This window comes from Dendrobates tinctorius, unplaced genomic scaffold (genome assembly GCF_039654945.1).
Source record: "Dendrobates tinctorius isolate UK_male_01 unplaced genomic scaffold, ASM3965494v1 ptg000114l, whole genome shotgun sequence".
NCBI lineage: Eukaryota > Metazoa > Chordata > Amphibia > Anura > Dendrobatidae > Dendrobates > Dendrobates tinctorius.
In genome coordinates, this window is record NW_027361782.1 from 10,330,961 (window position 1) to 10,351,282 (window position 20,322).

Genomic DNA, 20,322 nt, shown 5'->3' on the forward strand with positions numbered 1-20,322 from the left:
GTCAAAATAAAAGCTGATGGCTATGTATGTGATATGGTGTTATGTGATTGGTGAGGACATGGTGCAGAAGTAGAGTTTTTCCAAGAGTCCAAGGTGAGACTGTGGAAGGTTCAAGGGGTGGAGACAGATCTGGGGTAGAGGCAGAATTGGAGGTGGAGCCACATGAAAGGCTTAGGTACATGGTCCAGCAGACAGTATCACACATGATAAGCTTAGACACTTCTCTACAGAGCAAACGGGAGGACGCTCCCTGTTTTTGCTTCAGTTCAGGAATTTTTCCTTTCCAATCATTGTGAATACAAGATCGACATGATCAGCTATAACTAGTCTTCGCAACAGTGAGTAGTGCCTGTTTTTAGTTTGACTGCTACTTTCAGTTTGGGTGATACATTCATTACACAGCGGTATAAGCGCGGCCACCTTCAGTTTCGTTGTACTTCTCTACAGAGATAACAGTGTATTTTTCGCTCTGCTTGTGCACCCCATGGATGTAAGTGGCATACCCCCGTGGTTGGTGACAATGTGGGACACAGGGGGTTTTGGAGGACCATGTGTTATAGGCTGATGCTTATTTATGGGGCGATAGCCACGTGCTGTTGCTTTATTCAACGTTTATAAGCCGCAGCACAATGTCTGACACTCTGCCGTCTCTGCACACATTCCGCCGTCCCGCTGTCCAGTCTTCTGTTCTTGGCGCTCGCTCTCTGCGTTTCTAATGAGGCATTAATGAGCTGCCAATTATACATGCAAATGAGAGATTTTATTGAGACGATTGCAATTGTACCTGAAGGCATAAAACGCCACATTAACAACTTCCAGTATAAATCATTTCTATCTAAATAATTGTCACTGCCGTTCACAGCAATCAGAGATCCCGATATTTCATGCGAGAAAACAAATTCCGATAAAACTGAAAGCTTCGGTGGGGAATGATTATTCCCAGACAATTCATTACGGGCTCGGATACATTACATATATTATGTTGGTTATGATAAATGGGCTGAGCCTCTGACCACCACAGATGGCGCCTACTATACGGACGGGAAGGTTAATGATCTCAGGACCCGCTAGAAGGAAGAGAATTCCCACAATGGTCCTGACCCACATTATAGTCCTATCCACACACCAAATAGGAGCAGCGCTATCACCGACACTTCATTGTAGACTCAACGGGAATTAATTACAGACAATTTGATAAGAAAAAAGTTGCCACTGTGAAAACACAAGACTGTACAAATCCAGAAAGAGACCTTATAATAACTCCACTTTATGGATACCTTGTGATAATATATAGGGACTAATCTAATAAAGAATGTAATACCACACTGTAATTAAGTAATATATTACTCCAGCAATTAACTGCACCAAAATACTGCCCCTAAGAATGGAAATACAATAATACTGCCCCTAAATAACTGCTGTAAGACTGACCCTATGTACAAGAATATAACTAATATAATACTGCTCCTATGTACAAGAATATAACTACTATAATACTGCCCCTTATGTACAAGATTATAACTCCTATAATACTGCCCCTATGTACAAAAATATAACTACAATAATACTGCCCCTATGTACAAGAATATAACTACTATAATACTGCCCCTATGTACAAGAATATAACTACTATAATACTGCCCCTATGTACAAAAATATAACTGCAATAATACTGCCCCTATGTACAAGAATATATCTACTTTAATACTGACCCTATGGACAAGAATATATCTACTTTAGTACTGCCCCTAAGTACAAGAATATATCTACTATAATACTGCCCCTATGTACAAAAATATAACTACTATAATACTGCCCCTATGTACAAGAATATACAGTGGGGAAAAAAGTATTTAGTCAGTCAGCAATAGTGCAAGTTCCACCACTTAAAAAGATGAGAGGCGTCTGTAATTTACATCATAGGTAGACCTCAACTATGGGAGACAAACTGAGAAAAAGAAATCCAGAAAATCACATTGTCTGTTTTTTTCTTCATTTTATTTGCATATTATGGTGGAAAATAAGTATTTGGTCAGAAACAAAATTTCATCTCAATACTTTGTGATATATCCTTTGTTGGCAATGACAGAGGTCAAACGTTTTCTGTAAGTCTTCACAAGGTTGCCACACACTGTTGTTGGTATGTTGGCCCATTCCTCCATGCAGATCTCCTCTAGAGCAGTGATGTTTTTGGCTTTTCGCTTGGCAACACGGACTTTCAACTCCCTCCAAAGGTTTTCTATAGGGTTATAGAAAATCACATTGTTTTTTTTTTCATTTTATTTGCATATTATGGTGGAAAATAAGTATTTGGTCAGACACAAGCAATCAAGATTTCTGGCTCTCACAGACCTGTAACTTCTTCTTTAAGAGTCTCCTCTTTCCTCCACTCATTACCTGTAGTAATGGCACCTGTTTAAACTTGTTATCAGTATAAAAAGACACCTGTGCACACCCTCAAACAGTCTGACTCCAAACTCCACTATGGTGAAGACCATAGAGCTGTCAAAGGACACCAGAAACAAAATTGTAGCCCTGCACCAGGCTGGGAAGACTGAATCTGCAATAGCCAACCAGCTTGGAGTGAAGAAATCAACTGTGGGAGCAATAATTAGAAAATGGAAGACATACAAGACCACTGATATAATCTCCCTCGATCTGGTGCTCCACGCAAAATCCCACCCCGTGGGGTCAGAATGATCACAAGAACGGTGAGCAAAAATCCCAGAACCACGCGGGGGGACCTAGTGAATGAACTGCAGAGAGCTGGGACCAATGTAACAAGGCCTACCATAAGTAACACACTACGCCACCATGGACTCAGATCCTGCAGTGCCAGACGTGTCCCACTGCTTAAGCCTGTACATGTCCGGGCCCGTCTGAAGTTTGCTAGAGAGCATTTGGATGATCCAGAGGAGTTTTGGGAGAATGTCCTATGGTCTGATGAAACCAAACTGGAACTGTTTGGTAGAAACACAACTTGTCGTGTTTGGAGGAAAAAGAATACTGAGTTGCATCCATCAAACACCATACCTACTGTAAAGCATGGTGGTGGAAACATCATGCTTTGGGGCTGTTTCTCTGCAAAGGGGCCAGGACGACTGATCCGGGTACATGAAAGAATGAATGGGGCCATGTATCGTGAGATTTTGAGTGCAAACCTCCTTCCATCAGCAAGGGCATTGAAGATGAAACGTGGCTGGGTCTTTCAACATGACAATGATCCAAAGCACACCGCCAGGGCAACGAAGGAGTGGCTTCGTAAGAAGCATTTCAAGGTCCTGGAGTGGCCTAGCCAGTCTCCAGATCTCAACCCTATAGAAAACCTTTGGAGGGAGTTGAAAGTCCGTGTTGCCAAGCGAAAAGCCAAAAACATCACTGCTCTAGAGGAGATCTGCATGGAGGAATGGGCCAACATACCAACAACAGTGTGTGGCAACCTTGTGAAGACTTACAGAAAACGTTTGACCTCTGTCATTGCCAACAAAGATATACTGTATCACAAAGTATTGAGATGAAATTTTGTTTCTGACCAAATACTTATTTTCCACCATAATATGCAAATAAAATGAAAAAAAAAACAGACAATGTGATTTTCTGGATTTTTTTTTCTCAGTTTGTCTCCCATAGTTGAGGTCTACCTATGATGTAAATTACAGACGCCTCTCATCTTTTTAAGTGGTGGAACTTGCACTATTGCTGACTGACTAAATACTTTTTTTCCCCACTGTATCTACTTTAATACTGCTCCTATGTACAAGAATATAACTACTATAATACTGCTCCTATGTACAAGAATATAACTACTATAATACTGCCCCTATGTACAAGAGTATAACTACTATAATACTGCCCCCTATGTGCAAGAGTATAACTCCTATAATACTGCCCCTATATACAAGAATATAACTACTATAATACTGCCCCTATGTATAAGAATATAACTACTATAATACTGCTCCTATATAAAGAATATAACTACTATAATACTGCTCCTATATGCAAGAATATAACTACTATAATTCTGTCCCCTATGTACAAGAATATAACTACTATAATACTGCTCCTATGTACAAGAATATAACTACTATAATACTGCTCCTATGTACAGGAATATAACTACTATAATACTGCTCCTATGTACAGGAATATAACTACTATAATACTGCTCCTATGGACAAGAATATAACTACTATAATACTGCCCCTATGTACAAGAATATAACTACTATAATACTGATCCTATGGACAAGAATATAACTACTATAATACTGCCCCTATGTATAAGAATATAACTACTATAATACTACCCCCTATGTACAAGAATATAACTACTATAATACTGCTCCTATATACAAGAATATAACTACTATAATACTGTCCCCTATGTACAAGAATATAACTACTATAATACTGCTCCTATGTACAAGAATATAACTACTATAATACTGTCCCCTATGTGCAAGAATATAACTACTATAATACTACCTCCTATGTACAAGAATATAACTACTATAATACTGCCCCTATGTACAAGAATATAACTACTATAATACTGCCCCCTATGTACAAGAATATAACTACTATAATACTGCTCCCTATGTATAAGAATATAACTACTATAATACTGCTCCTATGTACAAGAATATAACTACTATAATACTACTCCTATGTACAAGAATATAACTACTATAATACTACCTCCTATGTACAAGAATATAACTACTATAATACTGCCCCTATGTACAAGAATATAACTACTATAATAAAGCACCTATGTACAAGAATATAACTACTATAATACTGATCCTATGTACAAGAATATAACTACTATAATACTGACCCCTATGTACAAGAATATAACTACTATAATCCTACTCCTCTGTACAATCATATAACTCCTATAATACTGCTCCTATGTACAAGAATTTGGTGAAGGTTTATTCTTGAGGCTGGTTTAGAAGTTGGCAGAAATAAACAATTTGATTTTCTGTTTTTCCTTTGTTAGAGAGAAGTTGGTCTTGAGTTCCATCCGATGTGGGATCATCGAGGCTTCTGCTGTCATCACTGCCGCCGCGGACAGAGATATTGTCGGCGAGTGTGTGAGCCCCTGCTGGGCTACTACCCCTATCCCTACTGTTACGGCTCAGGGCGAGTGATCTGCAGGATAATCATGCCCTGTAATTGGTGGGTTGCCCGTATGCTGGGCAGGGTATAAAGTACAAGGCATGAGCTCTATATTCTATGTATTCATTTGATGTGAAGTAAGAACTCTCATTCTGTACTCTTGCTATGCCTCAGAACTACTCCTATCAGTTACAGTGTGTAACACTTTGTAGTGTGTGTACACTGCAATATTTTCTCAGTATGCGTAACTGTATTATTTATAATCCGGTGTGGATACAGTGCCTTCAAAAAGTCTTGATACCCCATGAGTTTTTCCACATTTTGTCACTCTATACTCAGGAACTTACATATACTTTATTAGGATTTTATGTGAAACCAACACAAAGTAACAAGTATTTGTGACGTGGTATGTTTGCACGGTCAGGAATGGCTTAGTATTTGCTCAGGATTTGACGCTGGTGATATCGGCACCAAATCTGCATCTGAGGACACTGTCAGGTCACCTGCGTTTTTGATGCATTTTTTACATGCGTTTTGGTGCGTTTTTTTTCATTGCATGCGGGGGGTTTTGTCACTTGAAATAAAGCTTATTGAGGCAGTGTGCCCACGTTGCGTTTTTGTAAGCGTTTCTGCAGTGTTTGAGCCGGATCAGATGCTGCAGAAATGCTTAAAAGAAGCTTCCAATGATATGTAATGCATTTTTGGCTTTTTGTGCCAATGCATGCGTTTTTAAACGCTCAGAAAACGCTTAGCGGCTAAAAACGCAGCATGCTCATTAATTTCCGCATAGCTCCGCGTTTTTAGCCATTTCCAATGTTCCCAGAAACCATGCAGAAAAAACGCATCAAAAACGCATGTTTTTTGTGGAAAAATCACGCAAAAAACACGCAGAAATAAAACGTGCGGTTTATGGGAAGGAGTCCGGTTTTCTGAGCGTTTAAAAACGCTAACGTGGGCACATAGCCTGAAAGTTGGCTTCTGGGAAGGAAAAAAAGGGATTTCCTCTTTGCAGATTTATTGGGGTATCTTCCCACAGTCAGTAAACGCTGGGGGTTAGACGCTCCGTACATCCGCAGCATCAAACCCACAGCGTCTAGCTGGTACAGCATAGTGGATGGGATTTCAAGAAATCCCATGCCCACTATGCGTGCACCGATGCCCTTGGCTCACCCGCAGAGACAGACATGCGGCGCATCTCTCCGGACTACAGCATGTCAATATATGTAGTGGAGACGCTCAGTCTCCGATGCATGAATTACCCATAGACTTTCTTTAGATGCGGTAAGACCGCATTATTTCACTAGTCACATGCCTATTAAGTGCAGGAACACAGCTTACTACGCATGTGTACTAATTTACATAATGGTGAGTCTTATGACACAGCCAGAAATACACAACACAGGAAGTGGAGGAAAGCACATATACAGGTCCCCTCCTTTTTAATAAATAAATAATGATTTTTAAAAAATGGCATGGGATCCCCCTATATATGTTAACCTGCTTGAATAAAGCAGACTACGGGGACTGGTATTTCAGGCTGGTAAGGAACCAATATCCATGAACCTTACCAGCCTGATAATACCAGGTGGCTGCAGTCTCGCTTACCTTGGATGTTAACAAAATTAGTGGGATTCCCTCGAAAGAAAATGTTGTGGGATCCCCCTATATTTGGCAACCAGCCAAGGAAAAAGCAGACAGCTGCGACCTGGTATTCTCAGGCTTGTGAGGCCCATGTATTTGGCCCTCACCAGCCTAAAAATAGCAGCCCGCAGCCGCCCCACAATTAGCACATCCAAAGATGCGCCAATTGTGGCACTTTACCCAGCTCTTCCCACTTGCCCTGTAGCGGTGGTAAGTGGGGTAATATTTGTGGGGTTGATATCACCTTTGTATTGTCCGGTGACATCAAGCCCATGGCTTAGTAATGGAGGAGCGTCTATAAGAACCTATCCATTACTAATCCTATAGTTGTATATATTGTAATAAACACGCAGCCAGAATAAAGCCCTTTAATTGAAATAAAGACACAGACTCCTTTAATAATCTTAATTAAACCATACTTACTGTGTAGGGTCGGTGGGCCGAGCTGGGGGGTGGTCCCTCTTCTTACCACACAGAGACGAAACAGAGACAAGATGGAGGCAAGTTCAGGGTGCAACAGGTCCAAGCTTTATCCTCTGGCCGTCCACTTGACAGCCTCCACAGTATACTGCACTTCAAAGCAATACACTTTACTTCGCTTCCCTTGTCGGCCCTCCGTTTCCAGAGCCGCTTCTCACACCGTACTTTATACTAGGGACGTGTCTGCACACACCGTCCCCTCCTCACTCGTCGACGCTCCTGACAGGCCCGTCACTGTGGCCGCCTTAGGCCCGTAAACCAACAGCGCTTCCACTGATCAGTCGTCGTGTCACATACGGTGTCTAACACCCAGTGCCTAGTCCCTTCTGCGGTTCTTCCTGTCAGGACCACCCCCCTGGACGTTCTCTCTCCTCAGTCCCCCTGGTTTAGATTCTCCTCACAGCGCACAGACTGTCGCAGTCCTCCTGTCACTGGAGCTCCCCCTGGGGACTGGAATCTTCTGGAACCCTCCCTCAGTATTTATAGCTCTCCCATTCCCCTGTCACTGTAACCCCGCCCCCCATTACCAACGGTTTCTAAAGCCCTAAGCTGTTGTCAAGTCCTTTGCTCACACTCCTCCCTGCCATCTAATGGTCAACCCAAGGTACTGCACGTCCACTACACTTTCCTAGCTGTTTCCCCACTGTACACCTCCCTACACTGTGCAAACCTTTCCTTCTTCACTCTGACTAGTCCGTCCGTCCGTCAGGTCACCTTCCCTACACTCTCCCTTCCTTTGTCCATTGTCGTCCTCGACAATCGTCATCCCTGCCTTCGTCGTTCTGCAGCTACACCTACACTCTGTTGTCGGACCAGCTGTAGGGCCAAACCCACTACTTGTGGGGGGGCCGAACCATACTGGGAGCACCATGCTCTGAGCAGCCTACTGCTACTCACCAGCGCGCATGCCACATGACAACGTCTTTCAAATTGGGCTAGGTACACCCATATTCTCTCTATGGCGTGTACCTTCCCCTACGCTCCCCTACTGCCACCTTCCACTATTCGGTATGCCATGATCGAGGTCTCATACCTTCCAGATCATTACCAGCGCCCGCCTTCCTCCTTCAGGGGTGTCCATGGTGTTGGGGACCTGACCTAGGACGGCTGTCTCTCTCACGTCTTCCAACTCATTTTCCCTTCTTTCAATTTCATGTCATGGTCGGCGTCCCGATCTCCCAGACCTCCTCAACTCTTAGATCCCTACCGGATCTCACACTTTCCTTTGGTACCGCAGACCTTCCCTTACCCGGACCTGTTGCATTTTACCTTGGCATATTATACATTAAACAACTTTATAATAGCACAAGTACCCATTTTTATATTTTTTTTTCGTTTTCTTTTGCTCATTTTAAAACCAACATAATACAACATAACATTGCAGATCCCCTTTCGTCCTCCCCCCTTCCTTGGACCAGGACACTCCTCCGCTTTTCCGTATTCCCGTTCTGTCAGGCAAACATATTTACGTATACTTTCCATACAAGGAACATAGAAAGAAGAAAGAAAGAGAGAAAAATAGTTGCATCAGATAAACATCAACAAAACATTTTTTTTTCAAACGCAACTGTCCTTATAACCTGCACAACGCTGCTGCAAACTCCTGACAGTTCAATCCGCCTTCTAGCGGTCAGTAGTGAGGGACCCCACAGCCGTAGAGTTTTGGGAATACTGAGGGTGTCCATTCAAGTCCTCTTAACGGGGGTTCGCTTCCTTCGGGCTCCGCTAGCACTGCCACCGCATAATACCCGCGGGGGCAGTATTCTTTATAGTAGGAAACCAAGTCCCCTTCCTTAAGCACCCGACCATGCCGTATGGAGGCCACATTCACATATACCTTCTGGCCGGTCGTGTCACGGATGAAGCCGTACCCCCTGTCGACGTTAGTGTATACCAGCCGTCCCCGTGATCTTTGCACCGCCATGCCAGCCTCCCCCTTTGAGTGGAGCAGGCTCCATACCTCCTGCTCCCGAACTTTCTTTTGTTTGATCACCTCCGTGACCCAAACGGATGGTGCCGTGCCAGTCCCAGAGTCCGGTGGGCGGGACTTCGCTGTAAAAGCGCGTGGGGCAGAGGCGGCCGATGATATCTGCGGCCCAGCAGCCGCTGGGGTCGGGTGGCGGATGGGGACAGCCGGCGGATGGGGACAGCCGGGTCCTTGAGGGCTGGAGTTACAGGGCCTGTCAAACAGGCCACAGCCGGTTCTAACGCTGGCATAACCACGGCCACAGGGTAGGCCGCATCCAAATCTTCCAGCAGAGCCGGAGTGACGGCCAGTTCTGGTGATGGAACTTTTTCCGGCCGAGGGAGCACAGCCGTGTCTTCCGCAAACGAGCTCCGGCCTGATGACTCCGGGCGGCATGGCCCAGGGACGGGGGCAGGGCCCTTGCTCAACTCCGCATATACCATAGGGCCCTCTGCAGCCAGACCTTCCGGTACGCTGGAGACTGCTTGCTGTGGCAGAATGATAGGGGCCGCTTGTGAAGCCTCCGGCAGAGCTGGGGGAATTCTCACCTTCCCCGGCGCCGCGGTCTGCATCACGTCACCACGCGGCTCCTCCCGCAGTCTCCGCTCTCCAACTCGGTGTTCAGCGGGCCTAGCCTCCAGGCTCAGGAGCTCCATGGGGTAGTTCTCCGCCGGTATCAATGGCGGCCGCTCCTTCTGGCTCCGCACGGGCTCCGCACCAGCTCCGCTTCTTGTCCAGGGACCCGATGACATCGCCACTCCAGGCGGCCAAAGCCCCGACACCCGCAGCGTCTCATACCGTCCGGTGGGCAGCAATCAAATGGCGCCAAGCAGCCGCACCCCAGCTTTCCCTTGGGGTCACTCCCTCTGTGGGGTGGGGCGTCGGCAGGCCTTTCCACCCATCTGCCAGGGTCCAGTACATGGGAGCGTCGGCCTCCGGGCACATTCTGCTGTCCACGGTGGTACGTTGGAGGGGGTCCCAGTCCATTCAACACGACTGCAAACACCCGGACCTCTCCCCTGCGCTGTAGTAATGCCGCCATCTTGCGCAGCACCTGATGCCGCCCCAGATCTTCTGTCAGCACCACTGAGTCACCACAGCGCTCCCAATTTGTAATCCACAGGTAAGCCAGTTGTAATCCACAGGTATTTATAATCCAAGCAGCACAGTCCAAGTCCTTCTCCATCCTTTAAGGCAGGCCTGCCGCAGAAGATGATGTATTAGCGGCGGCGATCCTGCCGACTACGCCAAATGTAGGGTTGGTGGGCCGAGCTGGGGGGTGGTCCCTCTTCTTACCGTGCAGAGACGAAACAGAGACAAGATGGAGGTAAGTTCAGGGTGCAACAGGTCCAAGCTTTATTCTCTGGCCGTCCACTTGACAGCCTCCACAGTATACCGCACTTCAAAGCAATAAACTTTACTTCGCTTCCCTTGTCGGCCCTCCGTTTCCAGAGCCGCTTCTCACACCGTACTTTATACTAGGGACGTGTCTGCACACACCGTCCCCTCCTCACTCGTCGACGCTCCTGACAGGTCCGTCACTGTGGCCGCCTTAGGCCCGTAAACCAACAGCGCTTCCACTGATCAGTCGTCGTGTCAAATACGGTGTCTAACACCCAGTGCCTCGTCCCTTCTGCGGTTCTTCCTGTCAGGACCACCCCCCTGATGTTCTCTCTCCTCAGTCCCCCTGGTTTAGATTCTCCTCACAGCACACAGACTGTCGCAGTCCTCCTGTCACTGGAGCTCCCCCTGGGAACTGGAACCTTCTGGAACCCTCCCTCAGTATTTATAGCTCTCCCGGTCCCCTGTCACTGTAACCCCGCCCCCCATGACCAACAGTTTCTACAGCCCTAAGCTGTTGTCAAGTCCTTTGCTCACACTCCTCCCTGCCATCTAATGGTCAACCCAAGGTACTGCACGTCCACTACACTTTCCTAGCTGTTTCCCCACTGTACACCTACCTACACTGTGCAAACCTTTCCTTCTTCACTCTGACTAGTCCATCCGTCCGTCAGGTCACCTTCCCTACACCTGCATCGCCTATTCCACCGAAGCCCTCAATCTCCGGTAAGAGAAATAAAATAAAAAAGCAATATATCATACCTGTCTGCCAAGAAGATATACATACTGTCCCACGACGAGTCCAGCTCTGCTACATCTGGATGCCTTTGGCTGAACAATGGAATTATGCCACCATCCCGCCTGACATCCAGGCACAGCGGAGCTTGTAGATGACAAACCCAGATAACTCGGTCCCCGGAGGTCGCCTGCAATGCAGTTCTCATGATCAGCTGATCAGCTGACCATGGGAAATTGGTAAGTGACCGGAGATAACCCCGTCCCCGGTGGTCACGTGCACGGCAGTTTTCGCGATCAGCTCAGCTGATCGTGAGAACTGCAGTGGACGCGAAATTCCGACTGTGGCGCAAGGTAAAACATTATTTAAATTCAATCACATGCATAGTAAGCTGCATTCCCGCACTTAATACGCATGTGATTAGGAAGTTAATGCAGTTTTACCACATCTAATGATAGTCTATTTTATGCTGCGGAGACTGAGCATCTCCACAACATAAATAGACATGCTGCTGTCTGGAAAGACGCATCGCATGTCCGTTTATGCAGGGATGTCACGGGCGTCTCTGAGCGCATAGTGGAGATGGGATTTCTTGACATCCCATCCACTATGCTGTAACATCTGGCCGCTGCTGGTTCAACGCTGCCGATGTATGCAGCGTCCAACCCGCAGCGTTTACTGACCGTGGGAACATACCCTTAAGGAAATGTTACAAGGTTTTCTAATTTCTTTTGAAAATACACACATGGTCAAAATTGTTGGTACCCCCTTGTTTAATGACAGAAAAACCCACAATTTCTGTACAGGCCTATTTCAAGAGTTTTAGTTTTTTAAAAATTCTGTGGAAGCATGGTTGAAAAGCAATGTCTGACTTTCATTTGTGCATTTTCATAGATTTTTGATTTATTATTACTTTTGTCAGATTCAAGTTATTTCTGTGACCATTGTGGGTTTTTCTGTCATTAAAAGACGGGTACCAACAATTTTGACCACGTGTGTATATATCTGACAATTGTGAGGTGCAATTGTATTCCACCCTCCTGAGTCAGTACTTTGTAGGACCACCTTTACCTATCAGTAATGCTGAAGTCTTTTTGGGGTCTGTCTCTCCAGCTTTTTCTGCAGTCTTTTGGGGTCTGTCTCTCCCACCTTTCTCTGCAGTCTTTTGGGGTTTATCTCTCCACCTTTCTCTGCTGCAGTCTTTTGCTGTCTCTCCCACCTTTCTCTGCTGCAGTCTTTTGGGGTCTGTCTCTCCCATCTTTCTCTGCTGCAGTCTTTTGGGGTCTGTCTCTCCCATCTTTCTCTGCTGCAGTCTTTTGGGGTCTGTCTCTCCCACCTTTCTCTGCTGCAGTCTTGGGGGTCTGTCTCTCCAGCTTTGCACATCTAGGTGACATTTTGCCCCTTCCTCTTTGCCCCCTCGTTCTCACTCAGTGACATTGGATGGCGACATCTGTGATCAGCAATTTTCAAGTCTTGTCACAGATTCTCTGGGATTTGGGTCTGGATGGTGACTGGGCTGTTCACACACATAAATATGTTCTGATCTAAACCCTTGATTGTAGCTCTGGCAGAAAATTTAGGGTCGTTGTCATACTGGAGGGTGAGTCTACACCCCAGTCTTATGTTTTCTGCAGCTATTAACAGGTTTTCCTCCAGAATTGTCCTGTATTTAGCTCCATCCATCTTCCTGTCAACTCTGACCAGCTTCCCTGCCCCTGCTGAAGAAAAGCCTCTCCCCAGCAGGATGCTACCACCCCTATATGTGACGGTGGGTTGCTGTTTTCAGGCTGATCCGTAGTGTTAGTTTTCCACCATACATAATGTTATGCATTTAACCAAAAAAGTTCTCCTTCAGTCTCATCTGACCAGAGCCCCTTCATTCAGATCCCACGTAAGTGACACAGTGAGCATGGGGGCTAAATACAAATGCACATCACAATTTTCAGAGTAAGATTTTTAGATTATTTAGAAAACTATGTATCATTTGCTTTACACTTCACAAATCGTTTTGTTGGTATCAAATAAAATCCCATTAAAATTTACATTTGTGGATGTAACATTAAAGAGTGCAAAAAGTTCACTGGGTATGAATACTTTTTCAAGATACTGTATATAGAAATGGACCAAATAGGAAACTATACTCTGGCAACTAATTATAGTTGGAAAAAAATTGTCATAGAGTGAACAGTCACTGTCGTAACTATACTGTAACATTAAATGTAGGGGAAACTACGCCTTTGCAATATTCAGGGGTCTTACTGCAGAGATAACATTTTTGAGCTCCCCTTTAAGGACGCCCATGGTGCTGTGCTGAGGACACAAGACGTACAGTTGATCTTTCTTATTCTTGTACATGTGATTTTGTAAGTTGTCACCTAATATTCCTATATTGTGTATTGCCAGTAACCACTCGATACATTTGACATTTTTCTTTTCTGAATTTTACCCAGGAGACATCACGCTGTTATTTTTGTATCGTCAATAAATCAATATTCCTCGTGGTGTTTTTCTAGAAGCGTCTGAGTGTCCGGAATCCTTGTCGTGGTGCGGTCTGTAAATCACACAAGTCGTCATCGACATTAAATAGAAATTTATGGCTCTTTCTTTTCTTCAATGTCAAAGTTAAAAATGAAAGAACCCGAGTTTGCGGAATACAGAGGATGCATAAAATCCTGCGACTGATTTACTGGTGCCCAAGATTGAGAAGGTTGTGTCTAGTCAGAGTTTCCATAACTCAGCATAAATCAGAAGAAGCAGAGATCGAGATTGTTATTTTTTCTAAGCTTTGAAGGAGGCAGGAATCATCTATAAGACGGTAAAAAGGTGCAAACTCCCAAAAATCCAGTGACCGGAATATGAAGGAAGCAAAGTCTGTGCCGAGATGGAGAAAATGAGCAGAATTCAAGGAGTTTGTAAAGAATCAGTAATGTAATGTACATAACGTACATTACATTACTGATTCTTTACAAACTCCTTGTACACAGTGACTGCACCAACAGAATAGTGAGTGCAGCTCTGGAGTATAATACAGGATGTAACTCAGGATCAGTAATGTAATGTATGTACACAGTGACTGCACCAGCAGAATAGTGAGTGCAGCTCTGGAGTATAATGCAGGAGGTAACTCAGGATCAGTAATGTAATGTATGTACACAGTGACTGCACCAGCAGAATAGTGAGAGCAGCGCTGGAGTATAATACAGGATGTAACTCAGGATCAGTAATGTAATGTATGTACACAGTGACTGCACCAGCAGAATAGTGAGTGCAGCTCTGGAGTATAATACAGGATGTAACTCAGGATCAGTAAATGTAATGTATGTACACAGTGACTGCATCAGCAGAATAGTGAGTGCAGCTCTGGAGTATAATACAGGATGTAACTCAGGATCAGTAATGTAATGTATGTACACAGTGACTGCACCAGCAGAATAGTGAGAGCAGCGCTGGAGTATAATACAGGATGTAACTCAGGATCAGTAATGTAATGTATGTACACAGTGACTGCACCAGCAGAATAGTGAGTGCAGCTCTGGAGTATAATACAGGATGTAACTCAGGATCAGTAATGTAATGTACCGGGTGAGTCATAAAGGACGGACGTTTTTAAACTAATCATAAAATCGTTAAATATTTATTAAATATAAATGTATTCACAGATTTGGTTACGTATACTGACAAATATTTGACAAATTCAAGTGTGGAAAACAACATCTGCCATGTGGTGGCCATTATCAGTGATGCATTTCCAAAGGCGTTCTTGGAAGTTGGCATCAACACGTTCCAACACAACTCTGTCGATTTGGGCAACTTCCACTCGAATAGCTTCCTTCAGTTCTTGTAATGATCGAGGCTTAAGCTTGTATACACGTGATTTGAGGTGACCCCATAAGTAATAATCGCACATGGACAGGTCTGGGGACCTAGGAGGCCAATTAATATCGCCAAACCTGGAAATGATGCGACCAGGGAAGAGAGGGCGAAGAACGTTCATTGTTGCTCCGGCTGTGTGGGCCGTTGCCCCATCTTGTTGAAACCACACACTAGAGATGGGGATATGTTGCCGTCGTAACTCAGGAACAAAGAAGTTATTTATCATGGCGATATAACGTTGTGAGTTCACGGTAACAGTATTGCCATTATCGCCTTCGAAAAAGTACGGACCGATCACGCCATATTTGCCCATAGCGCACCACACCGTTACCTTAGGGCTGTGCAGCGGTCGTTCATGTAATTCTTTCGGATTTTCATAGGCCCAATAACGGCAGTTCTGCTGATTAACCATGCCATTGACATGGAAATGAGCTTCATCACTCATGAATAAAATAAGGTTGTCGTTTTGCTCAATAATTGCTTCCATCTCATGTGCGAACTTCAGTCGCGCTGCGTAATCCCCGCGCTCCAACTGTTGCACAATGGCCAATTTATAGGGGTGGAAATGCAGGTCTAAATGCAAAATACGCCTTACTGTACGATTACTGAGGGCAAGTTCTAAAGAATGTTTCCGAGCAGATCGACTCGGACTACGCAGCATGGCTTGCCTGACGCGTTCCACATTTTCAGGGGTACGTGCCGTTCGTGGAGCCCCCGGTGGTCGTTTGTTCATTAGTGTACCTCGTGTACGGAGTGCTTCAACCCAACGTAGGATAGTGTTACGAGCGGGAACAGCTTGATTTCTGTGAATATTGAAATGACGCCGAAACTCACGCTGAACGGCTGTGATACACTCATTATTCTTGACAAAACTGTCGTACGCAAAAACGCGATGTTCTATCGTCCACGGCACCATAGCTTAAACTGAAACTAAAATAAAAACAATGCTTTCACCTCACAAACATAACCCCGCCTCCCGCACATCTCTACCTCCACCTGGTGGTGAGTTATAGCCACTTCAAATACATCCGTCCTTTATGACTCACCCGGTATGTACACAGTGACCGCACCAGCAGAATAGTGAGAGCAGCTCTGGAGTATAATGCAGGAGGTAACTCAGGATCAGTAATGTAATGTATGTACACAGTGACTGCACCAGCAGAATAGTGAGAGCAGCGCTGGAGTATAATACAGAATGTAACTCAGGATCAGTAATGTAATGTATGTACACAGTGACTGCACCAGCAGAATAGTGAGAGCAGCTCTGGAGTATAATGCAGGAGGTAACTCAGGATCAGTAATGTAATGTATGTACACAGTGACTGCACCAGCAGAATAGTGAGAGCAGCTCTGAGGTATAATACAGGATGTAACTCAGGATCAGTAATGTAATGTATGTATACAGTGACTGCACCAGCAGAATAGTGAGTGCAGCTCTGGAGTATAATACAGGATGTAACTCAGGATCAGTAATGTAATGTATGTACACAGTGACTGCACTAGCAGAATAGTGAGTGCAGCTCTGAGGTATAATACAGGATGTAACTCAGGATCAGTAATGTAATATATGTACACAGTGACTGCACCAGCAGAATAGTGAGTGCAGCTCTGAGGTATAATACAGGATGTAACTCAGGATCAGTAATGTAATGTATGTACACAGTGACTGCACCAGCAGAATACTGAGTGCAGCTCTGGGGTATAATACAGAAGGTAGCTTAGGATCAGTAATGTAATGTATGTACACAGTGACTGCACCAGCAGAATAGTGAGTGCAGCTCTGGAGTATAATACAGGATGTAACTCAGGATCAGTAATGTATGTACACAGTGACTGCACCAGCAGAATAGTGAGTGCAGCTCTGGGGTATAATACAGGATGTAACTCAGGATCAGTAATGTAATGTATGTACACAGTGACTGCACCAGCAGAATAGTGAGTGCAGCTCTGGAGTATAATACAGGATGTAACTCAGGATCAGTACAGGATCAGTAATGTAATGTATTTATACTGTGATGCAACTTTCATGCAGATTAGTCCTACATTTATATTGTGATATAGTGTTTGTGGTTACAGCTTTGAGGTTGTACTTCGGTGCCACTATACTTCAGCATGTCTATGGGAGACCTGATTTGTGGTTACCAGCTTACCTGTGGACACAGAGGAAACAGGGGTAGATGCGGTGCCCCGGTCCGTGGCCCTGGGCCCCAATATCAATGGCGGTGGTGTTTGGTTGTAATGTAAAGTTTGTGACGCCACCTGTGGTATTTGGCAAGTAAGATGGTAAGCCAACGCTGCTTGCAGATCCACTGGGACTGATGGTGTGATGCAGCTAAGTTGGTGTAGATCCCCACAGGTGGAGCTGTAGTCCCAGGGCAGTGTATAGGTGCAATGGAGGAGTAGGGGCACAGAATGGTGTAGATGTTGATACCCCCAATGTAGCGGTGCTGATGCGGGAATGAATGGAGGACACCAGGGCTTGCAGTTTCAAAGCTTTACTCACAGTTCGTAGTGCACACAAGTGCCAGGTTCGGTACCGTGTCCTCCGGGACAGAGGCCCAGCCAACCTTCAGGCAAGATAGGGCTCTCCCCGCCAGCACCCCTCCAACATGTGCCTTTGCTGAGCGACTCCTCTATAGCGCCTCTTGGTGTGAAGAGCTCCAGCACCATGGTTCTCTTAAGTTCCTCCTGTCAGATGTTCCTAACAACTCTCTCACTTGTATGACAGACAGCTGTAGCCTGCTTTGTGGACTCCCTTCTCCTGAATCCCGGCTCTCTATCCTTTTCGCTGTTGTGTCCCAAGTCTTGGATGGGAGTAGTGCATTTACAGCCATCTACTCCACCGGTGTCTGCTGCAGAACCATAAGTGTCCATACCACCTCGGGGACCGGGCCCCGGCTGTGCGCTGAGAACCTATAGGCAGGGTTCCTATCCAACCCACTCCTCCTCTCTGCTCTCCTTCCACTTTGTTCCGTACTTGTCTTTCTCTCTCTTATGGAAATGCACTCACTCCTGTCTGAGTGGCTTCCGTCCCGACCGACCTTCTGTCAGCTTGTCCTCCTCAGGGACTGACCTGCGGTCAGACTGACTTGTAATTCTATCTTTCCCAGTCTTTTTATACTAACTCCACCCACCTCCCAGCACATCTCGTGTTATGAAGCAGGGTTCCACAAAGGGTGCTCTGCTACCCCCAGCCTGAAGCTGCTAGGTGTCCCTGCTGAACTATCCTGTTTGTGGGATGCAGGTGTTGGAGTGTGGCAGGGAGTTCCCACCCTACCTGGATGGTGGGGCACTACACCTTAGAAGAAGGTGCAGTACCTCTGTGGTGACTGAGCCTCGGGGCGCCACACTCTCCCCCGTTAAGCACAGCACATCCACGGGCAGCAAGGAAACAAAGCATACAGCAGAGAAACATACAAAAATGTTATATTGCATAATAAACTTTTTTTACACTAAGCTTCCTATCAAAAGTTCTATGTTAAACAGTGCAAATATCTAAGTGCAATTCTTACTCTCAAAGTGCTATTCTCTGTAACACATTTCTTTATTACTTTTCTCTCTTTTCCGTCACTTTATTTTCATTTTTTCTCTTCTTTCTCATTCTACTAGACGCAAGACACTGACCTCACATACTTGGCCTGTCACCTGTCTCTATCAATTCTTCATCTACATTGCTCATCTCTACATCAGACATTCCTAATTCTAGCTACATAAAAGCCATTTCTCAAATATCAACTTTCTTATAAAACACATTATCAAATACTTTTTCAATAAAACATTATAAACATTCTTGTAAGTGCTGGACACTGCTCCCAGCTGGGATCTCTTGCAGTGTCCTTTGAGGTAGACATCATTCTTCGAAAAGTGTCCATTCAAAAACATCATCTTCACAAAGTGTCTATATCTGTAAAACACTATCTCCACAAAGTGTTCCTTTATGTAAAACCAAGAAAGGGCACCTAAAGAGGTGCAAACTATTTACAATATGAGTTCGGATCAATCAGCGTCTATGATCTCCTTAGTTCCATTTCAAAAATAACGCTGCCAATCAAAACTGGGCAACAAAATGAAAAATAGCAAAAAGGCACAACTGGTGCAACAAACCCTCCTGGGTAACGAGATTTGGAAAATAATGCAGAATCTTTTAATGGTGGTCCCCTCCTGGGGTTCTGGAAACCGAACTGTCTTCATCCTGATTCTGGTTTCTTGCTAAGGAACCTCGAAACTGTGGCAAAGGGAACCCATGGTGCATGTCTATTCCCATCAACTGTTCCTCAGTGATGGATGGTTCTGTTGCTCTGGTGCGCGGCTTAGCTCCTAGGACCTCTACAGCTTGTCGGCTTTGATGGCAACTTCCTGGGGACTAAGCGGTGAGGGAATCCCAAAGTCACCGTCCCAAAACGATCCAGATCCCCCTCTGACCTGTAGATGTCGGATCGGGCGTGCTGGCTCCAACCGTACCCCCAGCAGCAGGGTCCTCCTCCTCCCCATCATCAGCCCATTAGGAAGGCTGGGATACTCATCTGGGAGTTCCCGGCGGGGTGGTCTCTGCTCCGGTGCAGGATTGGTGATAAAAGGCGTTGCCCGGTGAGACACCGGGGACGGTGGCGGAGCCAACGGCGGTTGCGGTTCCGCAGGGGTCGCTGGCGGGACCTGCGCAGCCGTGCCAGGTTTGGGCGGGGGCTCCTCTCCTCCCGCTTCAGCTCCCTGGGCTGCGTACAACTCCTCCCGTATTAGCGGCAACGACGTAACGGAGTACGCCGCTGATGGCATGGTAGCTGCTCCAAGCTCCGCAAGGTCTGTCCAGGAAAGGTCCGGTGCCACAGCGGCGGGTACCGGTGGAGCGGGTACCGCGGGTGTAGGCCCATCCGGGGCGCGCTGTCATCCTAGCTTCTCTAAGGCCTCCTGTCTCAGCTGCAGACAGGTGGTCAGTTCAACGATTTCTTCAGCTAACTGCCAGCAGTCCATTCTAAAATCAGGGTTGGAGCCGTCAGCCATGGCGCCGGGGATATGCACTTCCCCATGCTCCGCAGGCCTCCTTCCCTTGCTCTCCAAGATGGCGCTCTGGCGTTTCTCTTCCTGCCTCGCCCCCTTTCCCACCACTGGCTTCTTCTACCCCTCCTTCCGGGGGCGGCGTCTTCTTCCAGCGCCTCCATACC

The 20,322-nt window shown here is 45.8% G+C and overlaps 1 protein-coding gene across 1 annotated transcript in view; it reads left to right on the forward strand.

Annotated features, from left to right (window-relative positions):
* Positions 1–13,888, forward strand: part of TNMD (tenomodulin) — a 95,306-nt gene extending 81,418 nt beyond the window's left edge. The window contains exon 7 of the mRNA XM_073589853.1: positions 5,008–13,888. Coding sequence (XP_073445954.1) covers positions 5,008–5,217 — 210 coding nt within the window. The 3' untranslated portion in view covers positions 5,218–13,888. The remainder of the gene's footprint in view (positions 1–5,007) is intronic.
* Positions 13,889–20,322: the final 6,434 nt, after the last annotated feature.